Below are 27390 nucleotides of genomic sequence, written 5' to 3'. Positions count from 1 at the left end.
AGTTGAATTGCTGTAACTTTATAGACAATTTTCACATCTTAGGTAAGGTCTTTCACATCCTTTATAAAATATTTTCGACTATTGCACATTTATACTGATGATTACCTTTTTTCAGAAGTCTATGTCTCTTATTTCTGTTGTTCTTTATGCTTTTTTAATAAGTAGGGTTTTATGGTTGCCATATTTGTTACATTTTTCTGATTGGTTTTTATTGATATATAGACTAGTTTGTGTGTGTGTTTATTTTATAACCAACTACCTAACAAAACTCTTAACTAGTTTTTGTTGAATGGGAACAGGAGCATGGGCTCTGCAGGTCCTGCTGTTTGATTTTATGTCTCATTCACATGATTTACTAGCTAGTTGTCCTTGGGCAAGTTACTCAGTGTGTTTCAGTTTTTTTCATCTATAAAATAGGAATAATAGTACATGACTCATGGGTGGTTATAAGGATTGAATAAACCACTGTATGCAAAACTTTTAGAAGACCAGATAGTAAATATTAAGTAAATTTTGCTACTAATATAAACAATAATAAATTATTCCATTTGATTCTGTTGAGTTTTTTTTTACGTAGTTATGTATATCATCTGCAAATAACAATTATTTTATTATAAAAACAATTGAAGAGAAAGTTTTTAAACATAAATGACTGATAATTTTGTAATTTTTTTCTCTCTGGAACAGTGAGAAAATAATTTCAAATTACAATTTATGATAAAGAAAAGCTGGCCAGTGATTGAGTCAGTCTTTAAGCCACTTATAAACCAAATCCTGATTTACCCTATCCATAAAGTATGAAATGTAACTCTTTACTATATGCATGGTTGTAGAAGTGTTTGGGAAGCTGTTCTTTATGTGACTGTACTAATTAAATTGTTAAGTAGTTCTTTAGGACTACGTCTTACTTTCCAAGGCCTTTTATATCAAGAGATGCCTGTATATGTATGTATCTTTCTGTAGAATGCTGAATTTGCTATTTGAAGTATACAGTTAGTTTTAATAAATACTACAGATATGTTATTTAAATGTTTTCGAAGATTAAATAAATCATAGGCAGATACGGACTTGATTTTCTTTTTATCATAATTATTTTCTTTTGGGGGACATTATAGAAAATTAAAGATGTTAATAGACAGCGCTTTGGGGACTATATAATATAAGCAGCTTAGATTTGTTATTTAAATATATTTGTATTTTAATTGCTAACATTTTCTAGTCCTAGGAGTCTGTGCACTCACTTGATGATTCTTAAGCATTTCCTTATGTTTAAAAAAACTCTTAAAACTGATAAGAGTAGACCATTTCCTTGGTTTGACAAACAGCAACCATTCTGAACTCATACCTAGCTTTTGTACTTGGTAGCCTACAACAATTATGACTACTAGGATTTCTTTCAGGCCAATTAATAACCAGTATTCCATGAAAATCTGTTATAAAATAAGGATACCTTCTTTCACCATTATTGTTGTCATTGTTGTGATTAGTGATTAACTACATTTTGGAGTCATGCTTGGCTGACTCTCCAGCTCATTGCAGTCACATTCCTTTCTACCTGAAGACCTTGGTACTGTTTTTGTTTTGTTTTTCAGATCTTCACAGGGTTCTCTCTCTCACTATATCCACGTATCTGCTGAAATACCTTCCCTGAGAAGCCGCCTCTCTTTTTCTAAGTAGCCTTGTATATACTATCAGTACTACTTCCACTGTATCCTTCTAAATTCTTTCTTGCATTTTCACAGTCATAACACTTCTTTACCTAAAAGTACATATTCATCAATTGTTTATTATCCTCTCTACTCCACTAGAATTTAAGTTTAACAAGGGCAAGGGCTTTGCCTGTCTAGTTTACTGAGAACCTATATATAATAATACGCAGAAGATAGTAAGCTGTCAGGGAGTCTGTTAAAGAAAGGGAGGGAAAGGAGTTGATACTGAAATATAACAGTTAATAACGATTATTTGCAGATGATATTATTTACCTAAAAAACTCAAAAATCACCTTTAAAAATAGAAAATATGGGGGCACCTGGGTGGCTCAGTCGTTAAGCGTCTGCCTTCAACTCAGGTCATGATACCAGGGTCCTGGGATCGAGTCCCTCATCAGGCTCCCTTCTTCTCCATCTGCCTGCCACTCCCCCTGTTTGTGCTCTCTTTGTCAAATAAATAAATAAAATCTGTAAAAAAAAGAAAAAGAAAATATGAATGTATATAAATGTGGAAATTTTTATGACCTGATAGAGTTAAATGTAAATAAATCAGACTGTACCCTAAAGAAACAGGAATTAAATGTCAAATCAAACCTCTGAAATTCATTGACATTCACATAATCTTCAAGCTCAGTATTTTTAAGACAAAAGCCTATTTATGCAGGGGCGTTAAAATGATATACTTACAAGATCTATCAAATTGTGATATATGTAAAAAAAGAATCACAAAATGTTTCATCTCAATAATAATAAGAATTCATAGTTTGAAAATGAAACTTTATTTCTGTTACACTAGTAAGGAGGCACTTTTTTCATGGAAGAATAGCCACTGTCTGAGGGAGCATTGAAGTACTTGCTGGGGAACTATAATTAATGCAGACTTTGAAAACAGTTTAGAAACGGATATTGAAAGCCTTTTAAAAATGTGAACATTTCTTCAGTCAGTCATATGCCTTCCTATGTATTTGGCTCTAACCTAAAATTTAGATAATATAATATAAAGATGTTCATTGACATACTTTGAATTTGAATGTTAAATGCCCAATAGGAATTAATTACATTGACTGTTTCAGCATGTATTATACTTTTTAAAAATGTTCTTTTTAAAACTTAATGTTTTAATCAGAATTATTGGGTAATACCTAGTAAACCCATAATTTATTTTTATCTGATTCATAAGGTACAAGGTCCTATGACTTACTGACTCTTTTGTTTTTCTGACTGTTCCCTCCCTTCTTTTCTCCTTTCTTCTTTTGGTCTTTTCAAAAATGTATTGTCTTCTTATAGTCTTTCTTTTTGTGTCTGTTAGATTTCATTGTGACAAGTGGTTTCATTTTTTAAACCATCCTGTTTTTAATTCTAAAATGTTCTTCAGATTCCGTCCTAGGTTTAGAACTTCTCCTTTGTGGGGTTTTTTTTTTTTTTTTTTTCTGTTTGTAGATATGATATAGTCAAAGTTATACTTTGTTATTTTTTGTCCTGGATTAATAACAGAATGTTGGGAATTATGTTATTACCACACCTTTAATTAATATCATACAATGAATTTTTTAAAGGATATTTAAAAACATTTCATTTTTTAATTGCTTTTGTGGTCAGGGAATTTTTATTTAACCAAACTTTCTTGCATTTTGAAGTCATTTGTTACTGAGAAAATACTTTCCTGACTAAACTGATTTTAATGTTTCCAAAATTGTTTTGTGATTGAAGGTACATTTATTGGAGGGAATAACTGAGAATTGGTCACTATTGGAAAGCACAGAATAATTAACACCTTTGTGTTGTTATGGATTGAGGGCAGGACCCAGATTTGCTTATTAAGTTTTCAAATATGTATATTTTTAAAACAAAAAAATTTTAAACTTTTTTTGGTCATAGATTTCAGAGTTGTGTCTAGTAACAGTGGAAATAATTTTTTAAATGCAGTTTCTAACTTACTGATTTTCTTAACATTCTATATAATAAACCAAGGATAAATGGGCTTTTTGTTGGGTCACGGAAATAACTTGAATCACATTACTATTTCTTCTAGTTGCTTCCTGGTTTTTGTTGTTGTTTGACTGCAGTTTATATCATAGACTGAGAAATGAGAAAGAGTATAATTGAAATGATGGTTTTGGACTGGGAACATAGTAACCTTTTTGTTGGTTTCAGCATTCTACCAGTTGTGTAACATTTAATACTTTCCTGCCATTTCCCCCATCTACTAACACAAGCTCTACTTAGTTTACCTGAAATTTGTGATGATGAACTTACTTCTTTAGCTTCTTAGACAAAAATTAATATAAATGTAGGGTATTATGCAGTAAATTCCCCAAAGGTTGAATGACCCTCTGACTGCTGTTAAAGGGAGTCCCTGCATTGGGAGGAAAATTAGATTATTAGCAACAGCTGCTACCATTTAGTGAGCACATACTGTGTGCCCTATCTTATCTCATTTAATCTTCACTTCAACTCTGTGAGGTAGGTAGTGTTATTTCCATCTTACAGGAAAGAAACAGAGGCCCGGCTCTCCCGTAGGTAAGTGTCAGAACCAGGATTCAAACCTAGATTTTTTTTTTCTGACTCCAAAGCTGGGCTTACATTATACTCCCTACTGTAATGTGTTTCTTGATCTAAAGCTTTTATTATTTCTCTAAGAAATTTATCTTTATATTACTAACTTTCAGCATTTATATATATATATAAGTTTTCTGTTGTCTGTTAATTGTAGTTACTGTTGTGCCATGGTACATATCTTGTGCATTTTCTTTGCCCTCAGAAATAGCATTTATATCCCATTCACGTTCCTTCATTGTGTTAAATACATTTTTAGCACTGACATATCTCATGAAGCATGCTTTCAGTGTTTAAAAATACATACCATTGGGGACTGGTTTTATAAGAAATGATATATTTGCATTTTTGACATGTTTTGAGGCAGTCATTTTAACATCTGTTTGCATGACTGATTAATGCTTATTTTACGCGGATGCTTTAAAGGCTATAAACTCTTAGGTTTAACAAACTACTTTCATATTCCTGTAAAGTATTGTTTACTAACCTTCTTCATGTACCCTCACACATAGAGAAAATGATAATAGTTATTATGTTACACTGGTAAATGGGTCACCCTTCTGCTCTTGATCTCCAGTACTTCGCCCAGGGAGCCATGCCCTCTCTACCTTCATGTTGTGCCTCCCTCTCTTAGCTTCCTAGTGCTGAGAGGGTTGATATTTTGGCACACCTGTAACTCCTTGTGGATATATATAACCTTTGTGAGAAAGTGGACTAAAAATGTCTGTTCTTTGGAGTTATATATTCAGTAAACATAAATTTCTGGGAAAAGTAAAATTTTAAGTGGTCCATTCTAAAGTGTTCACATTGAGGATAATTCTAAGACATGCAGTCATATTGGCCAATCTCTTATATTTGAAGCTTTTGGAAACTACTCTTTTACTTTCATTTGTGACGTAACAATGATAACAGAATATCATGATTCTCAGTATTATTTATAAACCTTTTACCTTCTGTCACCAACTAAAGCTTTATTATATATTACACATTTTCTTTATCTTGTTTCTGCAATTTGGAAATGAGCCTTTAAGGTGCTTGAAATATTTCCAGTTATGTGGTTAACAGTAATGATGATTGTACCTAACAAAAGAACTTGATCAGGCATAAAATGCATATTCTTTCAGTTTAATTGTTTAGATTGTGTACCCTCTGGATTTGAGAAGGAATATTTATAAGGTTTGATGATTTTCTAGAAAGTTTGTTACTTTATTTAAGTACTGCTGGTTGGGGCGCCTGGGTGACTCAGTCGTTAAGCGTCTGCCTTTGGCTCAGGTCATGATCCCAGGGTCCTGGGATCCAGCCCCACATTGGGCTCCCTGCTCAGCGGGAAGCCTGCTTCTCCCTCTCCCACTCCCTCTGCTTGTGTTCCCTCTCTCACTGTCTCTCTCTCTGTCAAATAAATAAATAAAATTGTAAAAAATAAATAAATACTGCTGGTTTTAGAGTAGTGTGTTACTCAGCCCTACCTCAGAAGAGTGATGTATATCATTAGTTTATACTGTTATATAAAAGTTTTTGTGAATTTTTAAGTAATTAGAACAACTCAGAAGTTTGACATGAAAATAGCATGAAATATGTATTGTAAAAACTCTCTTGTTTAAATATTTCTCCTTCTGGTTTTCCTCCTGGTCAATGTCAGCCCAGTTCTTCACTGAAACCAAAGTAGTCTCTGATAGTTCCCTGTCTGGTGATTCTTCACCCTCCTCCTTCTCCCTAAACTTCAACCATTTCAGCAGGTCATGAAATACTGTTGCTTCTACCCCCAGAAGACCTCTCTTTTGTAGTCCCACCTCTGCTCTTCTGGTTCAGTATCTTACCATTTCCATCCAGTTGGAATTCTCCCCCAAAAGCACAGCCTGCTCAGGTCGCTTCTTCCCTTAGTATTATTTTTTTCTCTTTATTGCCATAGTTGGTAGTCATCTGCCCTTTACATCTGGCCCCAGCAATACTCTTTTATTTCCCATTCTTCTGTATATGCCCAGATGTGCATAGGGCTGTATGCCTCATCTCCTTTCACTAATTACCTCTAATGAAATCACTAATGTTCTTTATTTTGTTTGTATTCTAATTATGTCACTAACTTCTATCATACTTACACTGACTGCATATTCTCAGCCTGGAAGATCCCTCATCAGATGTTACTGCTCTATAAAATATTTCTGTTACCTCACCCTTATTTAAAATTATTTTCCTCTTGAGATACTTCAGACGATTTACCACATTGTGCCTGAGAGTATAATTAGGTGCATAATTCATTCTCTTCAACTAGATTATAACCCTTTTGATGACATGGCTCAAGTCTTATTTAGTTAAATTATTTTGGTGGTTGCTTAATATAAGCGAATACTCGAAGATGCACTTACGTGTACACGTTTTTATTTACTCAGTTTAAGTGTCTAGTTTGTGTATAGCACTGCCACATGCAGTGCCAGTCTCTATGAGGAAATAATAAATGAATATAAATAACTGTTCCATGAATATAACATGCCCTCAAAAAATGTCTATTCTACTAGGAAAAAAAGATGCTGATGCAATAAATTGAAAGGCACTGTTAACAAGTGCCATGAAAGTCACATCACTCACTAATAGTATACATTATATACCATGTCTGTATATTTTTGTAAGTAATTTTGACTTTTCCTTTGGTTTTGTGTCATCTCTCCATTTATTATATGATTGTATGTTAGATTTTTCTACCCTTTTTATTTTTTTATTTTATTATTTTTTAAAGATTTTATTTATTTATTTGAGAGAGAGAATGAGAGAGAGCACATGAGAGGGGTTAGGGTCAGAGGGAGAAGCAGACTCCCTGCCGAGCAGGGAGCCCGATGCGGGACTCGATCCAGGGACTCTAGGATCATGACCTAGACCGAAGGCAGTCGCTTAACCAACTGAGCCACCCAGGCGCCCTCTACCCTTTTTATACATAAACTATTTGCATATATAAATGTTAGGAAATATTCTTACAAAATACAGAACTTGTCTATTTAGGTAATTTTATTTTCAACTTTTAATAAACTGAATTTAGAATTAGCTTAATATATTATCTAAGGATCAAATAATTTGACTTATAAATTTATAGAGGCTGACTTTTTGAGATACTGTCTTCATGTTTTTATTAGCCTACTTAAAATTTTGTTTTTTAAGTGAAGTAATGATGCTGCTGTAGTTTCATTTAGAGCTTGAAAAAAAAATACCTTGTAATCAGAAATTAGTTTTATTTGTACATTTTGATTTTATCCAGTTGTGACATTTTCTTAAGAAACAATGGCATTTATTATGTAATGTTTGCTTTATGTTTTTTTGAAGAATGGGAAATGTGGTTTGGCTCTCACATATTATATGTTGTACAGATTCATAAAGTGTAAATGCATTGCTTTGTGTACTTTCTTTATGCTCTAATATAATTAATTTGTTTCTAGATGCTGGCATCACCATCTACATCAGGTCAGCTGTCTCAGTTTGGGGCAAGTTTATACGGGCAACAAAGTAAGAATTTTGTATTTATTCTGGGATGCTTTATTTAAGAGAAAAAAAATAGCTACGAAATAACAACCAATGCTGCCCTTGTGGGTCAATTCTAGGATTTAAAAGGAAAGATTTTTAATTTTCAGTTTTCCTTATTTTGCATACATAGGAAAACCTCATTATTTCAGACCTTTTCTAATTCAAAATTTATTATTTTTTGGATATAGGGATAGATTGAAAGTTAATTTTACATCTTTTGTATCTATGTTCCTTTGCAGTACAGTATTTTTGAAGAAGAATTTGCCAAACAAAAAAATTAGATATCCTCTGTGTTTTTAATTAGAGGAAGTTAAACTTTTTTTGTTTGGTCAGTTGAATGGGTGGTTTTGTTTGTGGGTTTTGGCCTTTTTATTAATGAAGAACCATTACTTAACAGTCTGTGAAATGCTCTTTGTTTAGCAAATATTTCTTCTTTTACTTTAGCTCATCTGGATACAGTTTTTGACTCACAGTTCAAGACTTTTTCCACATATAAGATTTTATTTCTTTTTAAGTACTGTAATGCTTTTATAGCGCTTAGCACAGTGCCTGGCGCATAGTAAGCGCTCAATAAATGTTTGCTATTATTATCACATAAAATTTTTATAAACTAAGTTATAAAATCTTCCTATTTTTTCCATTAATTTTCCAAACTGTTAAATATTAATAAGATTTTATTATCTCTGTTAATGTCAGAGACTGCTGATCTATCTCTGTTAACAAAAGGGGAGTGTTAAAAGGGATATAAATTCCCATCAAAGATTACAGGACATAGAGTAACTGGTGAAAACAATCTGACAACTGAGTATCTTAACCAGCTTCAAATAAAAATCAGTTATTTGGTTTGGAACCCTTTTCTGGTATAATAAAAAAGCAAAGTTTTGATAGGTGTCAGAATAGTTTGTCAGACCACTTTATTCTTCAAATTTATTTTGAAGTTTAGTAGAGGGAAGGAATTTATTTTGTTAGACAAATATAGCTTCCATCTACTTTTTTCTTCCTCTTTTGCTGTGGCATGCAATTTTGTTAATATAGAATTAGTAAATAAAATTATTAATTCCTTACAGATATTAGCAGTTTTCTTCTAGTTTGGTGGAAAACATTTTTTAAAAACCTTTTTATTGCATTAAAGAGGTGTTGCTTATTTATTCACAAATGTTCATTCTAATTGTTGAGGGGATATTATTAGCTAGTTATTTGCTTCATTTAGCCTGTGTTTTAGTATGAAACCTACTACTTTCACCTTTCTGGCAACCCTTATCATGAAAATATCTAGTTATTTTAAAGCTACCCTTTATTTCTATAGAGTAACTGCAAAGAACTTTGTTTTCTTTTTAAAGCCCACAATTTATCACCGCAGAAAATAGATATGGAATGGAGAAAAATTATTTGAGAAGCTAAGGTTATTTTATGGAGGAGAATGGCAACTATTTTACAATATAATTGGCTACACGGACTTCTAAAATCTGATGTAATTTTTTAACCTGCAAATGTGAAATTGTAATTGGGCTAAGATAAGGAATGGGTTAAGTTTGAAATAGTTATTTTATTGATATCAGATATTTATTACCTTCTTAATTTGAGTAAAATGATTATGCTGATTATTAGGGATGTACAAAGATTAACAAATGAGAAAAGTTATTTTCATTAGAAAAAGTATTTTAAGATACTCAGCTTAAAAAGAAATCACATATGACAGATATTTCCTGTTGGAATTTAGTATATTAAATGGCTGTATTCCTATAGCAGTAGTGAGTCAGCATTTTCAATGCATGGCTCAGTCTTTTAACTGACAGTGTAGGTATTAGTCTACAGAAAAATTGAACCTTAGGTCAACTGGAACTGAAATGTCTCAAGTCAGGGTATAGGTGTTGCTTTCCAGGATACAGATCTAGAAAACTACAACTAGTGAAAAAAGACAGAGGCTGGATTTCCTGTCTCTATCTGTTAGGACAGACCCTAGGGCCATATAGCCATCAGAGAGAACACCAGCTACCCTGTGGGACTTGAGGATCCAGGTTTCAGTAGTATAAATTCGTCAGAATGATAAAACTTGAGGAGCTAACCGTCATAAAGGATGGAGAGCTAGAAGGAATAGCAGGTGGGATAGGTTAGTGATGTTATTCTTATGGCAACAGATTGTAATTGTGCATTAGGCTTGATATAGCTAACTGTTCTTTTGCTTCACGAGTGTATTGAATACTACTATTAACTCTGTATTCAGATTGGCAAAGTTCAGCAGGAATTTGTACCATTAAAATGGAGGTCTACCATCTGTTTTGTGCTCTTGATGATTACAGAGGGTTAGAGGTGGAGAAGGAAGAGTACCCTCCAAAATGGAGGGTAATCTCACTGAGATTAAACAAGGGAGGACATTCCTCTTGGAATGGATACAGGGCTGCTGAAACCTACATTTTGCCAGATTTGGGTGGAAGTAATTGTGTAGCATATAAGGGTACCTAGAAAATGCTGGACTCTAGGGGCTTGTATGATTACAGGTCCCAATATAGTCTGATTGTATCCAAATATGTAACTAACTTTTCATCTAGAAGTTCATGTGAATACAGTGCACCAAATGATAACTATAGAAGCCATTGAACGAAATCTTGTATTCAAGTTGCATGATATTTTCTACTTCTTTGCAAGTGTGCATAAGATTTTAGGTATACCTTATAGGTTTAAAGACCCCCTCGGCTCTCCAAGGCTGTCTGCTAGATTGGAATTAACAGGGAACCAGGAATTAATCTCTCCTGGATATTCAGTGCATTGAAATTAAGTGATAATAAAGTTGGAGTGACTTTTACTTTCTTACCAATAGGATTTAGAGCCTTAGAGAATTGGAGAAAAGGGAAACTACTATTTACTGAGTGCTTCCTATATGCCTGCTATCTTATAGGCACATAGGTTAACTAGTTGTCTGGATGAATCCATGATACATACTTGTATCTGAATTCTCAGGACCCAGGCATCTAGCTGGGAAAAGAAGTAAACTTGTCTTTCTGGGATCTGGACTCCTGGCTTGAGAGCAGTGGCATATTCTCATGCTTTCAGCAGCATTCCTTTGGCCTCCTGTTTTAAGAACACTGAGGTGAAGGCTCCTTGTTTTGTGGAGAACCAGAGCACAGGTGGGGTGATTCAGACGTGACGCTTCTGATAGTATGGTTAGGCCAGTGACATTTTAGTAGCTTCAAGAAATTATAGGAACATTTAAGAGGTACTTGAATTAGTATTTTGGGAGTTCTTGCTCTCAAGAAGCACATGGTATAGTTGGGGAGGTCAAGACATTTATATATAAAATGTTAAATAACAGCCTGCAGTATTGATACATAGGTAAAAAGGTATCATTTGAATGGTATGGACAGACTTAGGGTTTAGGAGAGAAAAGCACAGTAAGCTACAGTGGTAAGGAAAAGCTTCAAAAAGGAGATAGGAATTGAGTTTAATAGATACTTACTGAGTGCCCACCATATAATGGCATTATGCTGCATAGTGCAGATGTGTGGTAGAGGCTCTTTTCTGCCATCCCTGTACAGTGTACATATGCTGTGATGTTGCCACATTTATTTATTGCATGTCTTCATTTGCCTTTGTATCTTTAGTATTCTGTACATGACAGGCACTCAGAAATGTTTATTGAATGCATGGTGAGCAAGATATGGTTCCTGCATAGAATGTAGTAGATAAGTACACAAGTTATTTTCCTACAGAGCAGAGGAAGAAGTACAGAGTTTTCTGGATATTTCAGAGATGGGAGTAATCACCTATCTTGGAGAATGATCAGGAAAGGATTTACAGATGAAGTCATGTTTGTCATTGGCCTTGAAGAGACTATGGATAAGATGTGTTCTAGTAGTGGGAGCAACACCCACAGCATGGGGTAGATTTGGGAGTGGTCTAGTTTATCAAGGCAAGGGAAACTTACTAGGCTGTTACACTGGTTTCATCCAAGAAGTACAGTCTTTACAATTCTGTGGGATCTATCTCAAGATCTTTACCACTTTCCAAGGTCAAGAACAGAACTATAGCATACAGTTTTCCCACAGAAAACAATGATTTTCTGGTGAAAACCGTTACTTCATTAGACTGTAATCTTCACCTTCACCTTTAGGACTTACTTACTTGACTTTTTTTTTTTTTTGCATAGGCATGTCCCCACCCACTCCCCAAAAGCTAATAATTATTACGTGTGTCAGATGCTATTTTAAATATTTTATATGAATCAGCTCTAAAATTTAATCTTCACATTTACCCCAAGAGAGGTTAAGGGATTTGCCCAAGGTTTCTTTCACAGGCAGTAAGTAGTCTAGCCAGGATTATGTTACTTAACATGAGAACGGAAGTTTCTTTGAAACCTGGAAGCTGTGTATTACTTACTGAATGTCATTACCCTAGAGGGCCATTAGCACATAGTAGAAACAACAAATGTTTAAATCCACAGATTTCAAGGGTCTACTAACCAGGGTATTATGGTGATATTTAGTTAGCTACCTCTACCATGAGTGAAATATTATTCCAAGAGCTAAGAGAATGGCAAATAGCAAAGATCTTGTTTTCATGGAGCTTACATTTTAATGAAGAAAGAGTAATCATGCAGACAACTAAGTAAATAATATAATTCTAGTAAGCATTATAAAAATTAAGTCAGATTAAGGGATGAGTAGATGGGATTACTATTTCACATGGAGCAGACAAAGAGTCTATCTCTGAGGGGGTGATATTTGAATGGAAACTTCAGTGTTGAGGAATGGAAATCTTTGGAAAGATCTGAGGGAGAGCTTTTTAGAGCAAATGCAAAAGTACTTACTCATGAGAATGTAAGAAAGAACTTAATGTGTTAAAGGAAGAGTGAGAGGGCTAGTGTAGTGAACAAAGAAAGTAGAAGATTAGTGGAGTACCAGGTGTCAGATCATGGAGTCTTGTAACGATTTGTTAAAGAATTTGGATTTATTCTAAGTTTAATGGGAAGGATTTTAAGATACAGTTTCATTTTTAAAAGATCACTTTGCTCTGTAGCAAATGGACTGGGTGGGGAGGGACAAATGATAAGAAAGAGAGACCAGGCTACTGCTGCAGTAGTCCAGGCAAGAAGATAAGATGACTTGGACTGAGGGTGGCGGTGTTAAGAAGTGGTCAGATTTGGGATATTTTGGAGGTAGAGCTAATATGATTTGGTGATATAGGATGTAAAAGAGAGAGACCCAGGATTTCTAAGGTTTGAGACCTGCATTACGTTATAAATGGGTGCCATGAATCTGTAATGGAAACTTAGGTTGCAAAGGAGTACAAAGTATACTTAGGAGCTTCATGTGGATGTTCCATAGGTAGAGTGCCCACTGCTGTAAAGATCCAGCAAAACGTTGGCAATTGCTCTCTGCTAGTTCTAACATAACATCAGCTTTTCCTAGTTGAGAATGTTGAAGCCAGTTAGCTCCATCCATGTTTCTTTCTTGTCTCATATGTCCTTAATACCCAAAAGCAAACCTACTCCTCCTCCAGGCATATCACTTGTCCTCATTTTTATACATCTCGCTGTTTTCAGAGTAAACTGTTTGAAAATTTTTACCTTCCTGACTCCTCATCACCACCACCAAATACCTGACTAGGTCTCTTTCGTTATTTAATTCATTTACTGTCTCCTCCAGGAAACATTTTCTGATTCCAAATCCATTTTACTTTCACATCTGAGTTAGTGGTCTCTCCCATATACATCAAAGCACACTACATATGCTGTGTATAAACACCCGCATCATGACCTTTTTAAAAAAAGATATTCTGTACTTCTGTAGGATGAGAGGAGGGAATGTATTCTGGGTGGGGAGAGAGAGATGAATAAAAGTGCAGGGACAGATTTGGAGAGAGGACCAGGAAAAGAAGGAAGATTGTAAGTAAAATATGTGGTTTGTAAAAAGAGTTTATATTGGGGTGAGTAAAATATTAATTAGGTAGAGTTATGTGTCAGTTATATCTCAGTAAAGCTGGGGACTAAAAAAACAGAGATTAGAAGAATCTTTTCAGTCTTGACAGAGAATTTGAAAAGACTAAACTGTGATTGGATATAATACTAATGGCAATGGTTCTCAACTCTGGCTGTACCCCTAAAAACACCTGGAGAGTTTTTTAAATCTCACTAGCCATGAATTGCCAGCATTCAGACTGAGTGACAATTTCTGGGCATGGGACCCAGACATTAGAGTTCCACAGGTGATATAAAAGTTAGCAACTACTATAAGGAGTAGAAAGTGATTGGTTGAAAAAAAGGTTAAGCAATTGGATTGTTATTTTTATTCCTCTTTGTGATTTTTGGCAAGTAACTTCATTCCTGATGTTCTTTATCTGTAACTTAGCTGGAAGATCTCTGGAGACAGTTTTCTATCTCTAAAATCCTTTGATTTTAATGAAGGAAAATACTTAACAACATAATGTTATATAGAAGATTTAAGCAGCTAAGTGCAGGGCAGATTGGAGGTAAGAAGATGTGAGGACAGGTTGGAGGTTAGAAGGTGGTTATTCTTCGTCAGTGTGGGTAGGACAGTGAGTTCCTAGGAAGAGCTAGTTGCTTTGGAAATAAATGGAAGGTGGGGATGCTTTAAGCCCCTTTGCAGCAATTAGGGATGTTCTACCCTTTCCTTAATAAAGATTTCAGGAGACTTCATTTAAGTGTGAGTATTCAAGGAGTTGGTTGCTATGATTGGATTTTTTTCTTATAACTTGTATTATTAATATTGTTTTTAGCAAAAGATTGAATAAAGGAGGCATAAGATATTTAAGGAATGTGCTGTTAATCAGTTTGTGCAGTGGAAATAATTCATGGAAACATTTCTTAGATCATGTTCCTTTGGATTTCTGAAAAATGATCAGTTAATTCAGTTCATTCTATGTTGAGCACCCTGCCAAATTAGAGGTAGGAATCTACTTGGAGTATGTTCATGTATTTCTCCTAATATTATATTATTCTTTATTAGCCATTTGTCAAATTGAAAGAAAAATTTGATTCAGAACTATAACCTTTTTAGCTACTTTTTAGCTTTTTTGTTCATTTATTCCTCATTTATAATATTTTTTACCTGTTGTAGTTATTTTATGCCAAATTTTTTTATGAGGTTTTTTTTTCCTGCTTTTTTTTTTTTTTTTTTTCTTTTGGCTTGCATGTCTTCTTCTTGGTATAATATTTTGGAAATTTTCTGTGATTGTTTCTAAATATATTACTAAAAGAGTAAAGTTCTCTCTTTGGCCTTACCCAGTTATAATTGTTTGACTCAAGTAACTCAAATTTAATGATTTAGTGTATTTTGTTTCCTAAAAATAAATCTTTGTATGTTCCTATCAGTGATACTCTTTATGTTTTAAAAGAATTCAATTTTTAATTGAATGTGAAATAGCTTGATTATTAAAGTATTCAAAGCTTGATGATCCCATTTGAAATTGATGTACTCCTCTCTCCTTTTTTTTCATACCTACCTAGTTCAACAAAATGCAACTCAGACTGAATATATTAGCTGTTTTATGAAATCAAGAGGGTTGAAGGAAAAATAAACACTAATCTTTGAGTTTATTTCATACGTCGTCTTCCATTCTCAGCACTATAAATTAACTCATGTGCCTGCCAATCCCTAATTGACTAAATAAAAAACCATACCCATTCTTACTTTCATCTCCAAAAGTTTTTTGCTAATGTTCAGATAATCTCCAGTTTCTAAGATATTTCTGAAGTTACCGATTTTCATAATACAGCATAGAAAAATATATATATGAAGGATTAAAGTAAACAGATCTCAGTGAGTTTTGTAAGGCATATTGATTATTAGAAAACAGAGGGTACTAGATTTTTGTGAAGTGTATGTTTATTTATAATGATAAAGGTATAAGAGAGCGAGAAAAGGAAGGGGAAAGTAAAATTAGAAGAAAGAAAACTTGAACAGGTATAGAAAAGAGAGGGAGAAAGAAAATGGAGAGAAGAGACCAAGAGATGGAGAGTTAGTAAAATTTGAAGAGAAGTAAATATTAAAAAAAAAAAAAAAAAGCAAGAGAAAACAAAATAGGTAAAGAGGTGTTACGAATTGGTAGACACTCACAAGAGGTGTTCGCTTAGCGTTATATTGGGCTCCCATAGGGCTGCCATGAAGAACACTAGGAGTTAAGAGATCTAAATTCTAGTCTTGGTTCTTTGTGTCACCTTGGAGAAGTCAGTTAATTCATCTGAGGCTCAGATTCCTCATCTGTAAAGTGCGAACATTGGACTAGGTGATCTTTAAGGTCCGTTCTGGCTCTAAAATTGTATATTTCTTGGTGGTCAGTAATTGTGTGAAGCACATTCCTGTGGTTAATTCGCAGCTATAGCTGACTTTAGGACAGCATTCTTTGGGGAGAAGGATGGAAACTCCCTGAGGGGGTAGGAGCCTTTTCTATCTTGTTCACTGCTGTATCCCCAGCAGCTAGCACAGTGCTTGGCACATAGTAGGCACTCACTAAATGTTTATTGAATGCTTGATATGAAAAGTATCACTTTGGTGGTTCACTCTGGGAGCATCTAGAGGGCCTTCAAGAAAACTAGAGTGGTTTAAGAGAAAGAAAAGACTGATTTATTCTGAAGAAATCTTATATGGCTAATTTTTAATCTTATTTTTCCTTATTTTGTCCCAATTCAGAGAAAGCATTTGCAGCCAGTGGTATATTCACGGTCACAAAATTTGTAGGGACCAGACATACATACGGTGAACTAAACCAGCATATAATCTAGGCCAGTTAGTTCCCTTCATGTCGTTGAAAGAAATGTAGAACTAACCTCTGGTCATCGTGGAACCTGACTGAAACAGACAGAGTACACATAGTACACAGAATATAGTAGCTACATTGAGTTGGATTTCTTGGCTTCATTCAGTTGAGAAGCAAAGTTAGGCTATAAGCTGAGTATTGTGGCTGGCAGATTCCAGTGGAATCTTTGTGGTCCACTGCTGTCCTTAGGTATGACATTGTTACGCCAAAGGTAAATGTTGCAAAGGTACTTGAATTAGTAAAACATTCAGAACATATATATATACACTCCAATTTTTTGGAGGTCATAGTTTCAAAATATTCATGTCCTTGAAATTCTTGCTTCTGGAATTAGACCAAAAACGGAAGAAAAAAGTCACTTTAAATCCCTAGCACTTAAGTAATCTATGTATTCATTAGCTCTATATCTTACCGCTTTTATTTAACTTCCAGTTCAGAATAAGTTCAGTTGACTGATAGGCTATTTCGCAGCTGACTAGAAACAGCACCAAAAAGTGTGGGTCAGGAAATGGAGGCATCCATAGGCAGATAATGATAACTGGTGACAGCTGGACATCCTTACTCTGAGGGATGAAAGGGCTAGGGGGATATCTAAACATCTAGAATATTTGATATCCTTGATATTTCTGAATCATTAAGAAATTAATTTATATTTCATATTAATAGAAGTTAGGAAATATGTCATACATTTTTGAAATGTTTACCCCAATTTTTTTTTTTTTTATGTTTTTTATCTGAGTGGTGAAACTTTAGTCTGTAAAATATACCTGTTGGAACACATCCACCCTTTTGCATCTATCCCCAGGAGTACTAGATATATAGAAGGTCACTGTACTTTGAAAACTTAAATGTTTTAAATTCTTGTCTCTTACAGTTATATCAGCTTGAGTTTTTTTTAACAGTTGCTGACATTTTATGTTGGGTTTGTAAAAATTGTAATGTTGAGAAATATGTATGTATAAATAGTAGAAATTTCTTAAATGCATTTTAAAAGCATCATATAAAAATTAAAGCTGCTTCAGCAAAGTGGGGTTAAATGTCTGTTTACCTCAGTTATGATTTAAAACATAAAAACACAAGATTGCAAATTTCTTAAAGCCATATTTGTACAAAATGTTTTCATTGAAACATAAATCATCTAATTTGTTAAAACCATTGGCAGATATAGTTTATTATAAAATAGAAATATGAACAGAGGATAGAAATATGAACGCAATGTCCATTCATAATATTAAATTTCAGATTAGAACATTTTTGTTAAAATCAGAGTCCATTTGGAGTGAATTGAATATATCCATTTAAAATTTGCATATTATATTACATGTTAGGTCATTTAAAAATGTTTTAAATTGCCAACTCCAGAAGATGGATAACAATTTCATTCCTGATGGCAATGAATTTCCTTCTTCTGAATTTTTTTAATAGGTGCACTAGGCCTTCCAATGAGGGGGATGAGCAACAATACCCCTCAGTTAAATCGCAGCTTATCACAAGGCACTCAGTTACCGAGCCACGTCACGCCAACAACAGGGGTACCAACAATGTCACTTCACACGCCTCCATCTCCAAGCAGGTATTTATTGATGGACCAGAATATTTCTCAAGATGTATCTTTGTAGAGTAAGCAAGCGTTTTAGTTTTTAAATAACTAATTATTTCATTTTTCTGGTTCAGTGCCTTTCACTGAAGAAAAGAAAGTTAATACCCTATGCTCATTTTATTTCATTGCAAATTGATAAGTATAGTGTAAGATGTTTTTATCATGCATCTGACATACTGGTTGTCAGCTGGGTGGGTATCAAGGGTTAATCACCACCTGGGGAGCTTTTTCAGAAGCCAACTCTTCCTCAAAAGAGGATGTGCAATTTAAAATCATTCCTCAGATAATTATGATTATTGCTCCCTCAACACACATTCATTGCTCTACTGAGTAAAATAAAACAAGATTGATTACATAGATGATGCATATTAGTATGAAGAAGTAGAATGACATACATTTGGAATGAACTTACTTTAAATATATGTGTGAAATACATTTGTATTATTTTATATCCTAGTCACACCAGTAGTTTTCTCATCTTAAATACCACCTTATATTAGTTCTGCTATAATTTACCCAATTTCTTGTTGGTTTGTTTGACTTTTCAAAGAGCTAGAATGACCAGACAAAAGAATTAAATTAATGAAAATTAGCAGTGTAATTTGAAAGTATATTTGAGGTTCTGGGGTTAGGCCAATTGATTATTTACAGAGAATTTTAATGAGTGATTGTAGAGAGCTTATTTAGTATAATGGACTTCTTTTTCAGGGGTATTTTGCCTATGAATCCTAGGAATATGATGAACCACTCCCAGGTTGGTCAGGGCATTGGAATTCCTAGCAGGACAAATAGCATGAGCAGTTCAGGGTTAGGTAGCCCCAACAGAAGCTCGCCAAGCATAATATGTATGCCAAAGCAGCAGCCTTCTCGACAGCCTTTTACTGTGAACAGGTAAGATGTTTATTGATACTGTGTATAATTGTCTTTCTGGGTATTTTCAAATTTGCCTTTTCATATTCAGCATTCTGTTCTTGAGTCTTGGCTTCTGTCATAAGTTTGTTTCATCATATTTTTATGACCAAAGATTCTCTTTCTGTTACGTGTTACAGCTTTAATCTCCCTAAACTTAAAGACATGTTCTTTTGAAAATCACTTTGATTTTGGAAAGCACATTAAAGGTTTTTGTTGTTGTTAGAAAAGAATTGTTAAGTTGCCACCAGGCAGATTTTTGTGGATATGTGCTTCGTCTGTTAAATGAGGCTGGCCACTTACGTGTAAGAGTTCCAGACTTATGAACAGTACCAGGGATATGTTTGACTATTACTGCCTTGCTTCACTTATGCTTTGGTTTAGTACCATTTCAACTGAAATTCAGTTTTGTGCTTTGGAGACTTCTTGACCAAAGACTTTTTAAGACTACATCTACAATATTCAAAAATAGTGTCAACGTTCTGGGATTTAAAACAAGAAGATGAGCTGTTGTGCTTTTTCACTCCTTTTTGCACTATTTGCATATGTTTACTGTGCAAGTGATAATGACAATATGAAGACCAGTTGTCTATTTTATTAGGATTTTGAAGCTGTTCAGATAATTTATATGAGAATGATGACTACAGTATAAGGCTTTGTATCTTGAAAAACTCGTGTTTAATTTCGCCAATTTTTTTAAAATGGGGAACTGTATGAGGAAAAAAGATCTTGATCTATTTGCTGTCATCTTACCCATTTAATTCACTTTCTTTTATCTACTACTTACAAAAATCTGGATTAAAAATAGGTTATTAGCACATTTTCTGTTTGATCTTCATCCCATAAGTTCTAGTTCTTAGATTTATGAGTATTTCTGTTAATAATTTTACTGCTCTTAATTTTAAAAATAAATATTATTTATAAAGAGTCATCAAAATTCTTATCTACTTGATAGCTTCCTAATCATATACTTCTTGGACTTTGTCACATCTTTTCTTGTAGTGGTGTTCATTGAATATATATTTAAATTTTGCCTTTCCATATTTTTTCACATTTTAATTGTTTCTAAAAAATACATTGTTTGTAAATTGTCAATGAAACATGGGTCTCTATAGCCCTGCTTATTACTACTGATAAGTTGTATTTGTTATAGAATGTTTTTATCCCTTAGTACTTATTCAGTGTTTGAAGGTACCTGTATCAACAATTCTAACATGCTATTAAATAAGTATTTCTAATGGCTTTCTTACTCTTCTCTAGAGTTTTGTTGTTTCACCAGCTCATAATATTTTGTGAAAATATTGTTTGGCCATAGTTAGTTTTACAAAGTTAGGCAAAAAAACCCAAAAAAACCCTGTCATCATCAAACAGTTTAACCCTACTCATAAACACTGCTACACTGTCTTTTATCAGATTATTTGATGTTAAAGATGCATACTTTCATTGTAAAATTTGCATTAACAGCTCTTTCTGACATTCTTAATTACTTCTGGCTTTGCTTTAAGTTCAGACTTGTTTCTGTTCTCTCATGTTTAGCCTTGTGCAGAAAAGGGAGGCATTTGTAACTGTTTACCAAGTACCAGTTGTGCATTAATTTAGAATGGAGGGTACTATGGAGAGATTTGCTTTTTCTTTTAAGTAGCTGAAAGATAAACTACATTTAGATTAGAATGACGTGTTTTTTTAGAACACTAAATTCAGTTAAAGAAAATCACCATTTGATTCAGGTAAACGAAACATTTATTGAGTGCCTGTTTTATCCTCCTGAACGCTAAAGGCAGAGGTTGCTGAGATGACCATGACATAGGCCCTGTCCATAAGGAGTTGATTCTAGATGGGGAAGACTCTGTATGAAAGAAGATCTTATATGGAAAGTGATAATGGCACACTTTCCCAGTAGTGGAAGGAAAACAAGTATTCAGGAACACTAGTTATGCCCTAAACTGCATGTTTTTAAGATTAGTTACTTCTGCCAGTGTATCCAGTAAGTTGGTTCTCCAAGTCCCTAAAATAGTGCCATTAATCTCTGTTTTCCTCAAGGCTTATGTGTAAATTCTTTGCTTTTTGTTTTTTAAATCATCTGTTTAAGATATTTTGGTTCTCAGTTATTCATGGAAGGACGTCAGGGGAGTTTTTAAATAAATGTTAAACTCAGAAAAATAAAATTAGTATTTGTTTTTAAACATACTGTTGTTTTATATGAGGAGATCAAAAGTATACACTTTTGTTTTTCTTCATCTGAAAGTTAGTGTTCTTACTGTATATCTAAAATTATTTTCTATGTACCCAGTATGTCTGGATTTGGAATGAACAGGAATCAGGCATTTGGAATGAATAACTCCTTATCAAGTAACATTTTTAATGGAACAGGTAAGCTTATTCTGGAGGTAGTACCCTATAAAAAATTATGATAGATCTTGAAATATAAAGCAATTCAACATACAGGTCTTAAAACATTATAGGATTTTTGTGTTAAACTGGTAGAATTTAATTTAGTGAGAATTTGACAGGAATTAGGGTTTAATTCAGTGAACAGTTGAGAGAGATTTAAATATATTTTTTCACTTGACATGGTAATAGCATAGTGTTATAACTTTAGGACTATTTCCTTAACACCTAGAGAAAGCCTAAACATTAACTTAGTCTATACTTATGCCTCAGAATCTCTTTTGCTTCAAGAGCTTTTCCTAGCCTCAGTCCCGTCACTACAGTCTAAATTAGGTTGAGTGGTATGGTATTCTGGCTATAGAGACCCAGATTGAAGAAACCTTTAAAATTATATTGGAGCACTTAACAATTTTTTCTTAATAATTTTAATAATACTAATTTGGCATTTAACCCTTGGATTTTTTTATCCAGTTTTATGTGTAGATTTTAATTACATAGAGTTCTGATTTTGAATTCCTGCAGTCTGTTGGTTTATTTCTTTTATCAACTGCTTCAGAGAGAAGAGAACAAGAGGCTTTGTTTCTATTCTGCTTCAGGCTTCACCCTCTTCCACCCTTGCCTCCAGACCCTTTCCTGAGAAAAATAAAAGATGTTGTATGGCCATAGGAGCAAAAATGAATATGATCATTCAGAGAGAACTATATATAAAGGAAATGGAAAGAATGATCAGTGAAATGGAGCATATGTGGAAGCAGGAGACAGGATTTAGTAATGAAATGTCATTTGTGACCATGAGCTTTTAATTTTTAAGTGTTGTTATATGTTTAGCAGCATAGATTGATCAAATTAGACTTTAAAATTCCAAATTTTAGCATTTAAAAATTATAGTTTTATGTTCAAGGTGTTAAAATGCTATAAGTACCATATTCCCATTGTTTCTGAAATGCACACTTTTTTCATATTATCTCTGAATTCAGGCTGTGTATCATAGTTTAATTGGCAAGTTACTTTTTTTTCCTAAATGGACCATAAAGTAATAATGTGTCTGACAATGCCATCTTATATTCTGAATTATGGTTTCATACACTTCCATAAATTTTTAAATTATTTTTAAAATTCAGTTTTAACTAAATTTTAACTAATTTTAGGGAAATTGTTTCCAAGTCTTTACCTAAAAATATAACTTGGGGGTTTATTAACTAATTTTTAGGTTACAATTATTCTCAGATAACATGGCCATTTTAAATTCCATCTTACAGGACCTGAAGATGTGTGTTAAAAGTTAATATATATTCAGAGCTTACAGTTAATTTATAATTATATACTATAAATAATTCAAGAAAGATTACTTTTATAACTTGAAACACTATAAATTTCTGTTGTCTTTTTATGTAGTAGTATCTTTTTAAAATTAAAAGTTCATAAACTACAATTGGTTTAGAAATAATGGGCATGATTTTATCTTTTACTTTTCATAATTTTAAATTGTAACCTGACTTGGAATGTTAATAGAGTGTATTGTTTTTCTATCAACAAAGTAATCTTGAGATAATTAGTTTCTGAGATTCTTCTGATTATGGAACTTGGAGAAAAATTAAAACTTAACAGAAAGGCCAAATAAATTGAAAATGGTATAAAACATTAAAACATTAGACAAAACAAAGATTAAAGAAAAGCTATAATGCAGGCTAAAACTAAGGTAGAAAGTTAAATTCTTCAAAAATTAAGAATAAGATTGTAAGAATAATAGAATAATAAAAATTGAGAAGAAATGAAGGGGATAATTAAAATAGGCAAAGTAGAGGGGCACCTGGCTGGCTCCGTTGGTAGAGCATGTGACTCTTGATCTTCGAGTTGTGAGTTTGAGCCCCACGTTGGGTGTAGAGATTACTAAAAAATGAAATCCTTAAGAAATAAAATAGGTAAAGTAGAAACGTTGGGTTAAATTTTAATTTTTAAATGGAAGCGAGCTGATTTTTTTCATTTAAAATGAACAATAATTAATTGTATTCATTTAATACATATTTATTGAGCGCCTACTATGTAATAAGTAATATAAACTTCTGGACTTTGCATCACATTCCCGTGCGTCCCAGACTCTTGCCAGACGTGGGAACCCTGCTTATACCCTGTCTATACCACCCTGCTTATACTCCCTAACTGCAAAACACACACACGCTCACACACATTTGTGTAATGGGACAAGTAGGTCACAGGACAGAAGTCCTTAGAGTTTCTGCTTCCACTGCCTGTGTTTCAGATATGATTCTGGTCATTTGCAAGAGGCACTGTCATTACCATACCTGTGTATAACTAAAGCTCCAAGCATCCGGATACTACCTCCACTTCTGGATATAATGAAAAGAGCCGTTATATCACAACAATCTCTCTCTTGTTAGCTAACAAGCTATAACTTTAGAGTGCCACCCTTCACAGGGGAAATAATGTACCACCTTACTCCTTATTGTCTGTCATACATAGGTCTCTAGGATTTGAGGTTTTTATTATGCTACTAGCTACATATTGCTTTGCTGAATTACTCATGAAATTCTTTTGCGTGAAATCAGTTCACGTGTTTATTGTACAACTACACATACCTAGTACAGTGCTGTACATTATTTAGGAAGAAGGTACTGTCATTTCAAATTATTTTATGGTTGGTCTTGAATACTCTCCTTAAAATGTTTGTAGAATCTGGGTGCCTGGCTGGCTCAGTCAGTAGAGCATGTGACTCTTGGTCTCTGGGTCGTGAGTTCAAGCCCCATATTGGGCATAGAGCTTATTTGAAATAAAATGTTTGTAGAATCAATAACTAATGTTCTTTCTCGTTATTTAGATGGAAGCGAAAATGTGACAGGATTGGACCTTTCAGATTTTCCAGCATTAGCAGACCGAAACAGAAGGGAAGGAAGTGGTAACCCAACTCCATTAATAAACCCCTTGGCTGGAAGAGCTCCTTATGGTAATTAAGCTTTTTAATGATGGCAAATGGAAACTTTCCATTGCACACACGCGCGCGTGTGCACACACACATACATACCCATTTACATGCATGTGCGTGTGTGTGTACATACACATATATGTTTTCTAATCAGAGTAGTATAGTTTTGTCAGAGCTGATATATGCAAAGTACGTTTTCCTCCCAGAATACCATGGTAGCAAAGTTAAAGGGGAAAACAGTTTGTACCGAAACCCCAAAAGGAAATCCTCATTGGTATTCAGAGGTTATTTTCTTGTGGCATTTGTCTTAGTACACCTTAATGATTATTTGTGGTCTGCCTTTTCTCTTCTTAATTCATCACACATTTTTTAAATCACACAGTTCTACATTCTTAGTGATTAATAATGACTGACCACACGTTGAAGATTTTTTCTAAGCCAGTTTCTTAACCCTCCGCACTGCTGACATTTTGGTCAGATAGTTCCTTGTAAATAGGGGGCTGTGTTGTGCATTATAGAATGTTTAGCAATATCCCTGGCTTCTGCCTACTTGGTGCCAACAGTACCCTCCTCCCCATCATTGTGACAATCATAGGTGTCTCCAGACAGTGACAGATGTCCCATGGGAGAAAAAATTGCCTTCTGTCAAAAACCACTGGCTAATGGGTCATGGATAGTTTATGTAGACTCTTGGTCACAATTAAAACCCTTTGTCACTGTCTCTAATGGATTTGGCTAAGTGAAGGGGGGGCATGAAATGTGTGTAATAACAATTTAGACATGAAAATTATATATAACAGCAATGCAGCCATATTCTTTTCATCCACTGCACATAGTTGTTCCCTTTTGGGAGAATCTGGTAGATAACAGTAGTAGAAACAATGTAGAGGGATCAGTTCATAACTTTCCTAAGATAACTGTTTTTTCCTGTTTTCATCCAAGAAGGATTTCTTTGCCTTTCAGAATATTAATACAGAAAACAATGTGTGAAGAAGGGAAAAATATATTGTTAATATTCTAAAGCTTCCAAATTAGTCTTCCAAAAATAACAAAAGAATGATCTGCCCTGGAAGTTGAGTACCTAGCTACTTGATTCTCAGTTCAGACTCTAATGTTTTTAACCTTTCCTCATAGGTCCATTTTTTCATCCCTTTAATCATTCCCGTTGCTCTCCTTGGACCAACTCTAGTTTCTCCATATCGTTCTTGAATTGTGGAGCCCCAAACTGGATATTGTTCTCCAATAAGGGCCTGACTAATGCCAAGTATAGTGGGAGGATTACTTCCCAGTTCTTGCATGTTTTACATCTATTACATGGAGTCCAAGAAAATCTGAAATAATATGGAGTTGTTTTATAATTGATTGCAATTTGCTCACTCTGTAAGTCACTTTCAAGTAGAATACTGACATGTTCTTTTAAAATTTATTTTGTTCATTTGTATTTGACAATTAACTGGTGTTTATAATAGCTAGTCAAATATTTAAATCAAGCTTTAAACCAAAAATTTTGATAACTATTACCAGTATCAAATTATGTTTTTAAGCATCTATAAATGACATTAGATTTAGAATTATAGGATTGCCACTTAACTTCCCTTGTATTATTTTGTATATTGAGTTATTAATCAGTATATAAAAGTTTAGTTCTTCATTATTATCCTGAATACTAATTTTTTGAAGTGTGCTTTCATAGTGTAATTTTAAAAAAATCCTTTTGGTACATTATCATGAGGAAAGTTAATTTTTTATAATTTGTAGAAAAATACCATAAATATGACTTGCAATTCTCTGGATTATTTTTATTACATAGTTGGAATGGTAACAAAACCAGCAAATGAGCAATCCCAGGACTTCTCAATACACAACGAAGATTTTCCAGCATTACCTGGTTCCAGCTATAAAGATCCAACATCAAGTAATGATGACAGTAAATCTGTAAGTAATTGAGAATTATGTATGTGAATGATGTAGTTTTTTCCCTTCAGATTTCTCTTGTATTAACAGTTTTATAGACTATATTAAGGACTTACTAAACTATTACAAAATTGTTTATCTTGAATATCTGTAATAATCTAACTTCTGAAGAATGTGGAAAACCTTTATAACTTAGAAGATAGCCTATTTTTTTCCTATTTCATATAGGTTTGCAAATTTCTGTTGAACTTCTCAGAGTTAATTTAGACTTTTATTGTAGTCCCTGTCAGCTGGATCCCATGAAGTTTGATATTATAGCCTTCTAAGGAGCTGTGTTTTTCTTGAGTAAGTTTTCTCCTTGAAGAATCTTTATACACATTTTTATTCCTGTGTTGATTCAGCCAACTCAGCTTCCTCTTTCTGACTTAACGAATGTGTTTATTTCTTCCACATTTCACTGAAAATAGCTTTTTTTGTGTGATGGGAGTTTGTATTATATATTGTTAAAATAATTGATAAAGAAGATTATTGGGTAAGAATTAAATATGAATTTTAAAAGTTTATGTATTCTAATATATCCTCGAGGTTTTTATGCTGATATTATAGGCAACATACTATATTATTTTCTCTTCTAAATTAAAGTACTGAAGAGTGAAACTTGAAGCATAAAGTTCTGAGATATTTTTTTTTCTGTGACCGAAGATCTGAGATAAATAAGAATATTTTCCATATATTTCTTGTCCTTTAAATACTCAAATGTGTAAAATACAGGATTTATTCATAAACCATGGGACAGTTGTGGAAACAAAAAATTTCATGTAGAACTTGAAAAACAGGTAATAATTTACTACCAGTTTAAATAAAGAATGAATAGAACGGTAACTAATATGTGAACTTGAAATTTTTACACTTAACAAATTTTAATGTCACATTTAATTTTTTTCATGTTAGAATTTGAATACATCTGGCAAGACAGCTTCAAGTACAGATGGACCCAAATTCCCTGGAGATAAAAGTTCAACAACACAAAATAATAACCAGCAGAAAAAAGGGATCCAGGTGTTACCTGATGGTGGGACTCTATAAAATATGTC

The 27390-nt window shown here is 33.6% G+C and overlaps 1 protein-coding gene across 11 annotated transcripts in view; it reads left to right on the top strand.

Annotated features, from left to right (window-relative positions):
* Nucleotides 1-27390, top strand: part of CNOT2 (CCR4-NOT transcription complex subunit 2) — a 120551-nt gene that overhangs the window by 78447 nt on the left and 14714 nt on the right. For 10 of the 11 annotated variants that reach the window (XM_064590890.1, XM_045872966.3, XM_064590891.1 and 7 more), the window contains 7 exons: nt 7688-7754; nt 17970-18117; nt 18853-19035; nt 21344-21423; nt 24278-24403; nt 26193-26317; nt 27248-27368. In XM_064590890.1, coding sequence (XP_064446960.1) covers nt 7688-7754; nt 17970-18117; nt 18853-19035; nt 21344-21423; nt 24278-24403; nt 26193-26317; nt 27248-27368 — 850 coding nt within the window. The remainder of the gene's footprint in view (nt 1-7687; nt 7755-17969; nt 18118-18852; nt 19036-21343; nt 21424-24277; nt 24404-26192; nt 26318-27247; nt 27369-27390) is intronic. The other variant, XM_064590893.1, reaches the window with a different exon arrangement.

The sequence above is a fragment of the Mirounga angustirostris genome, unplaced genomic scaffold (assembly GCF_029215605.1).
Source record: "Mirounga angustirostris isolate CCGP_5_RB_7025 unplaced genomic scaffold, mMirAng1.0.hap1 SCAF_5, whole genome shotgun sequence".
In the NCBI taxonomy this organism is placed as follows: domain Eukaryota; kingdom Metazoa; phylum Chordata; class Mammalia; order Carnivora; family Phocidae; genus Mirounga; species Mirounga angustirostris.
This window is presented reverse-complemented; position numbering and strand designations above follow the sequence as displayed.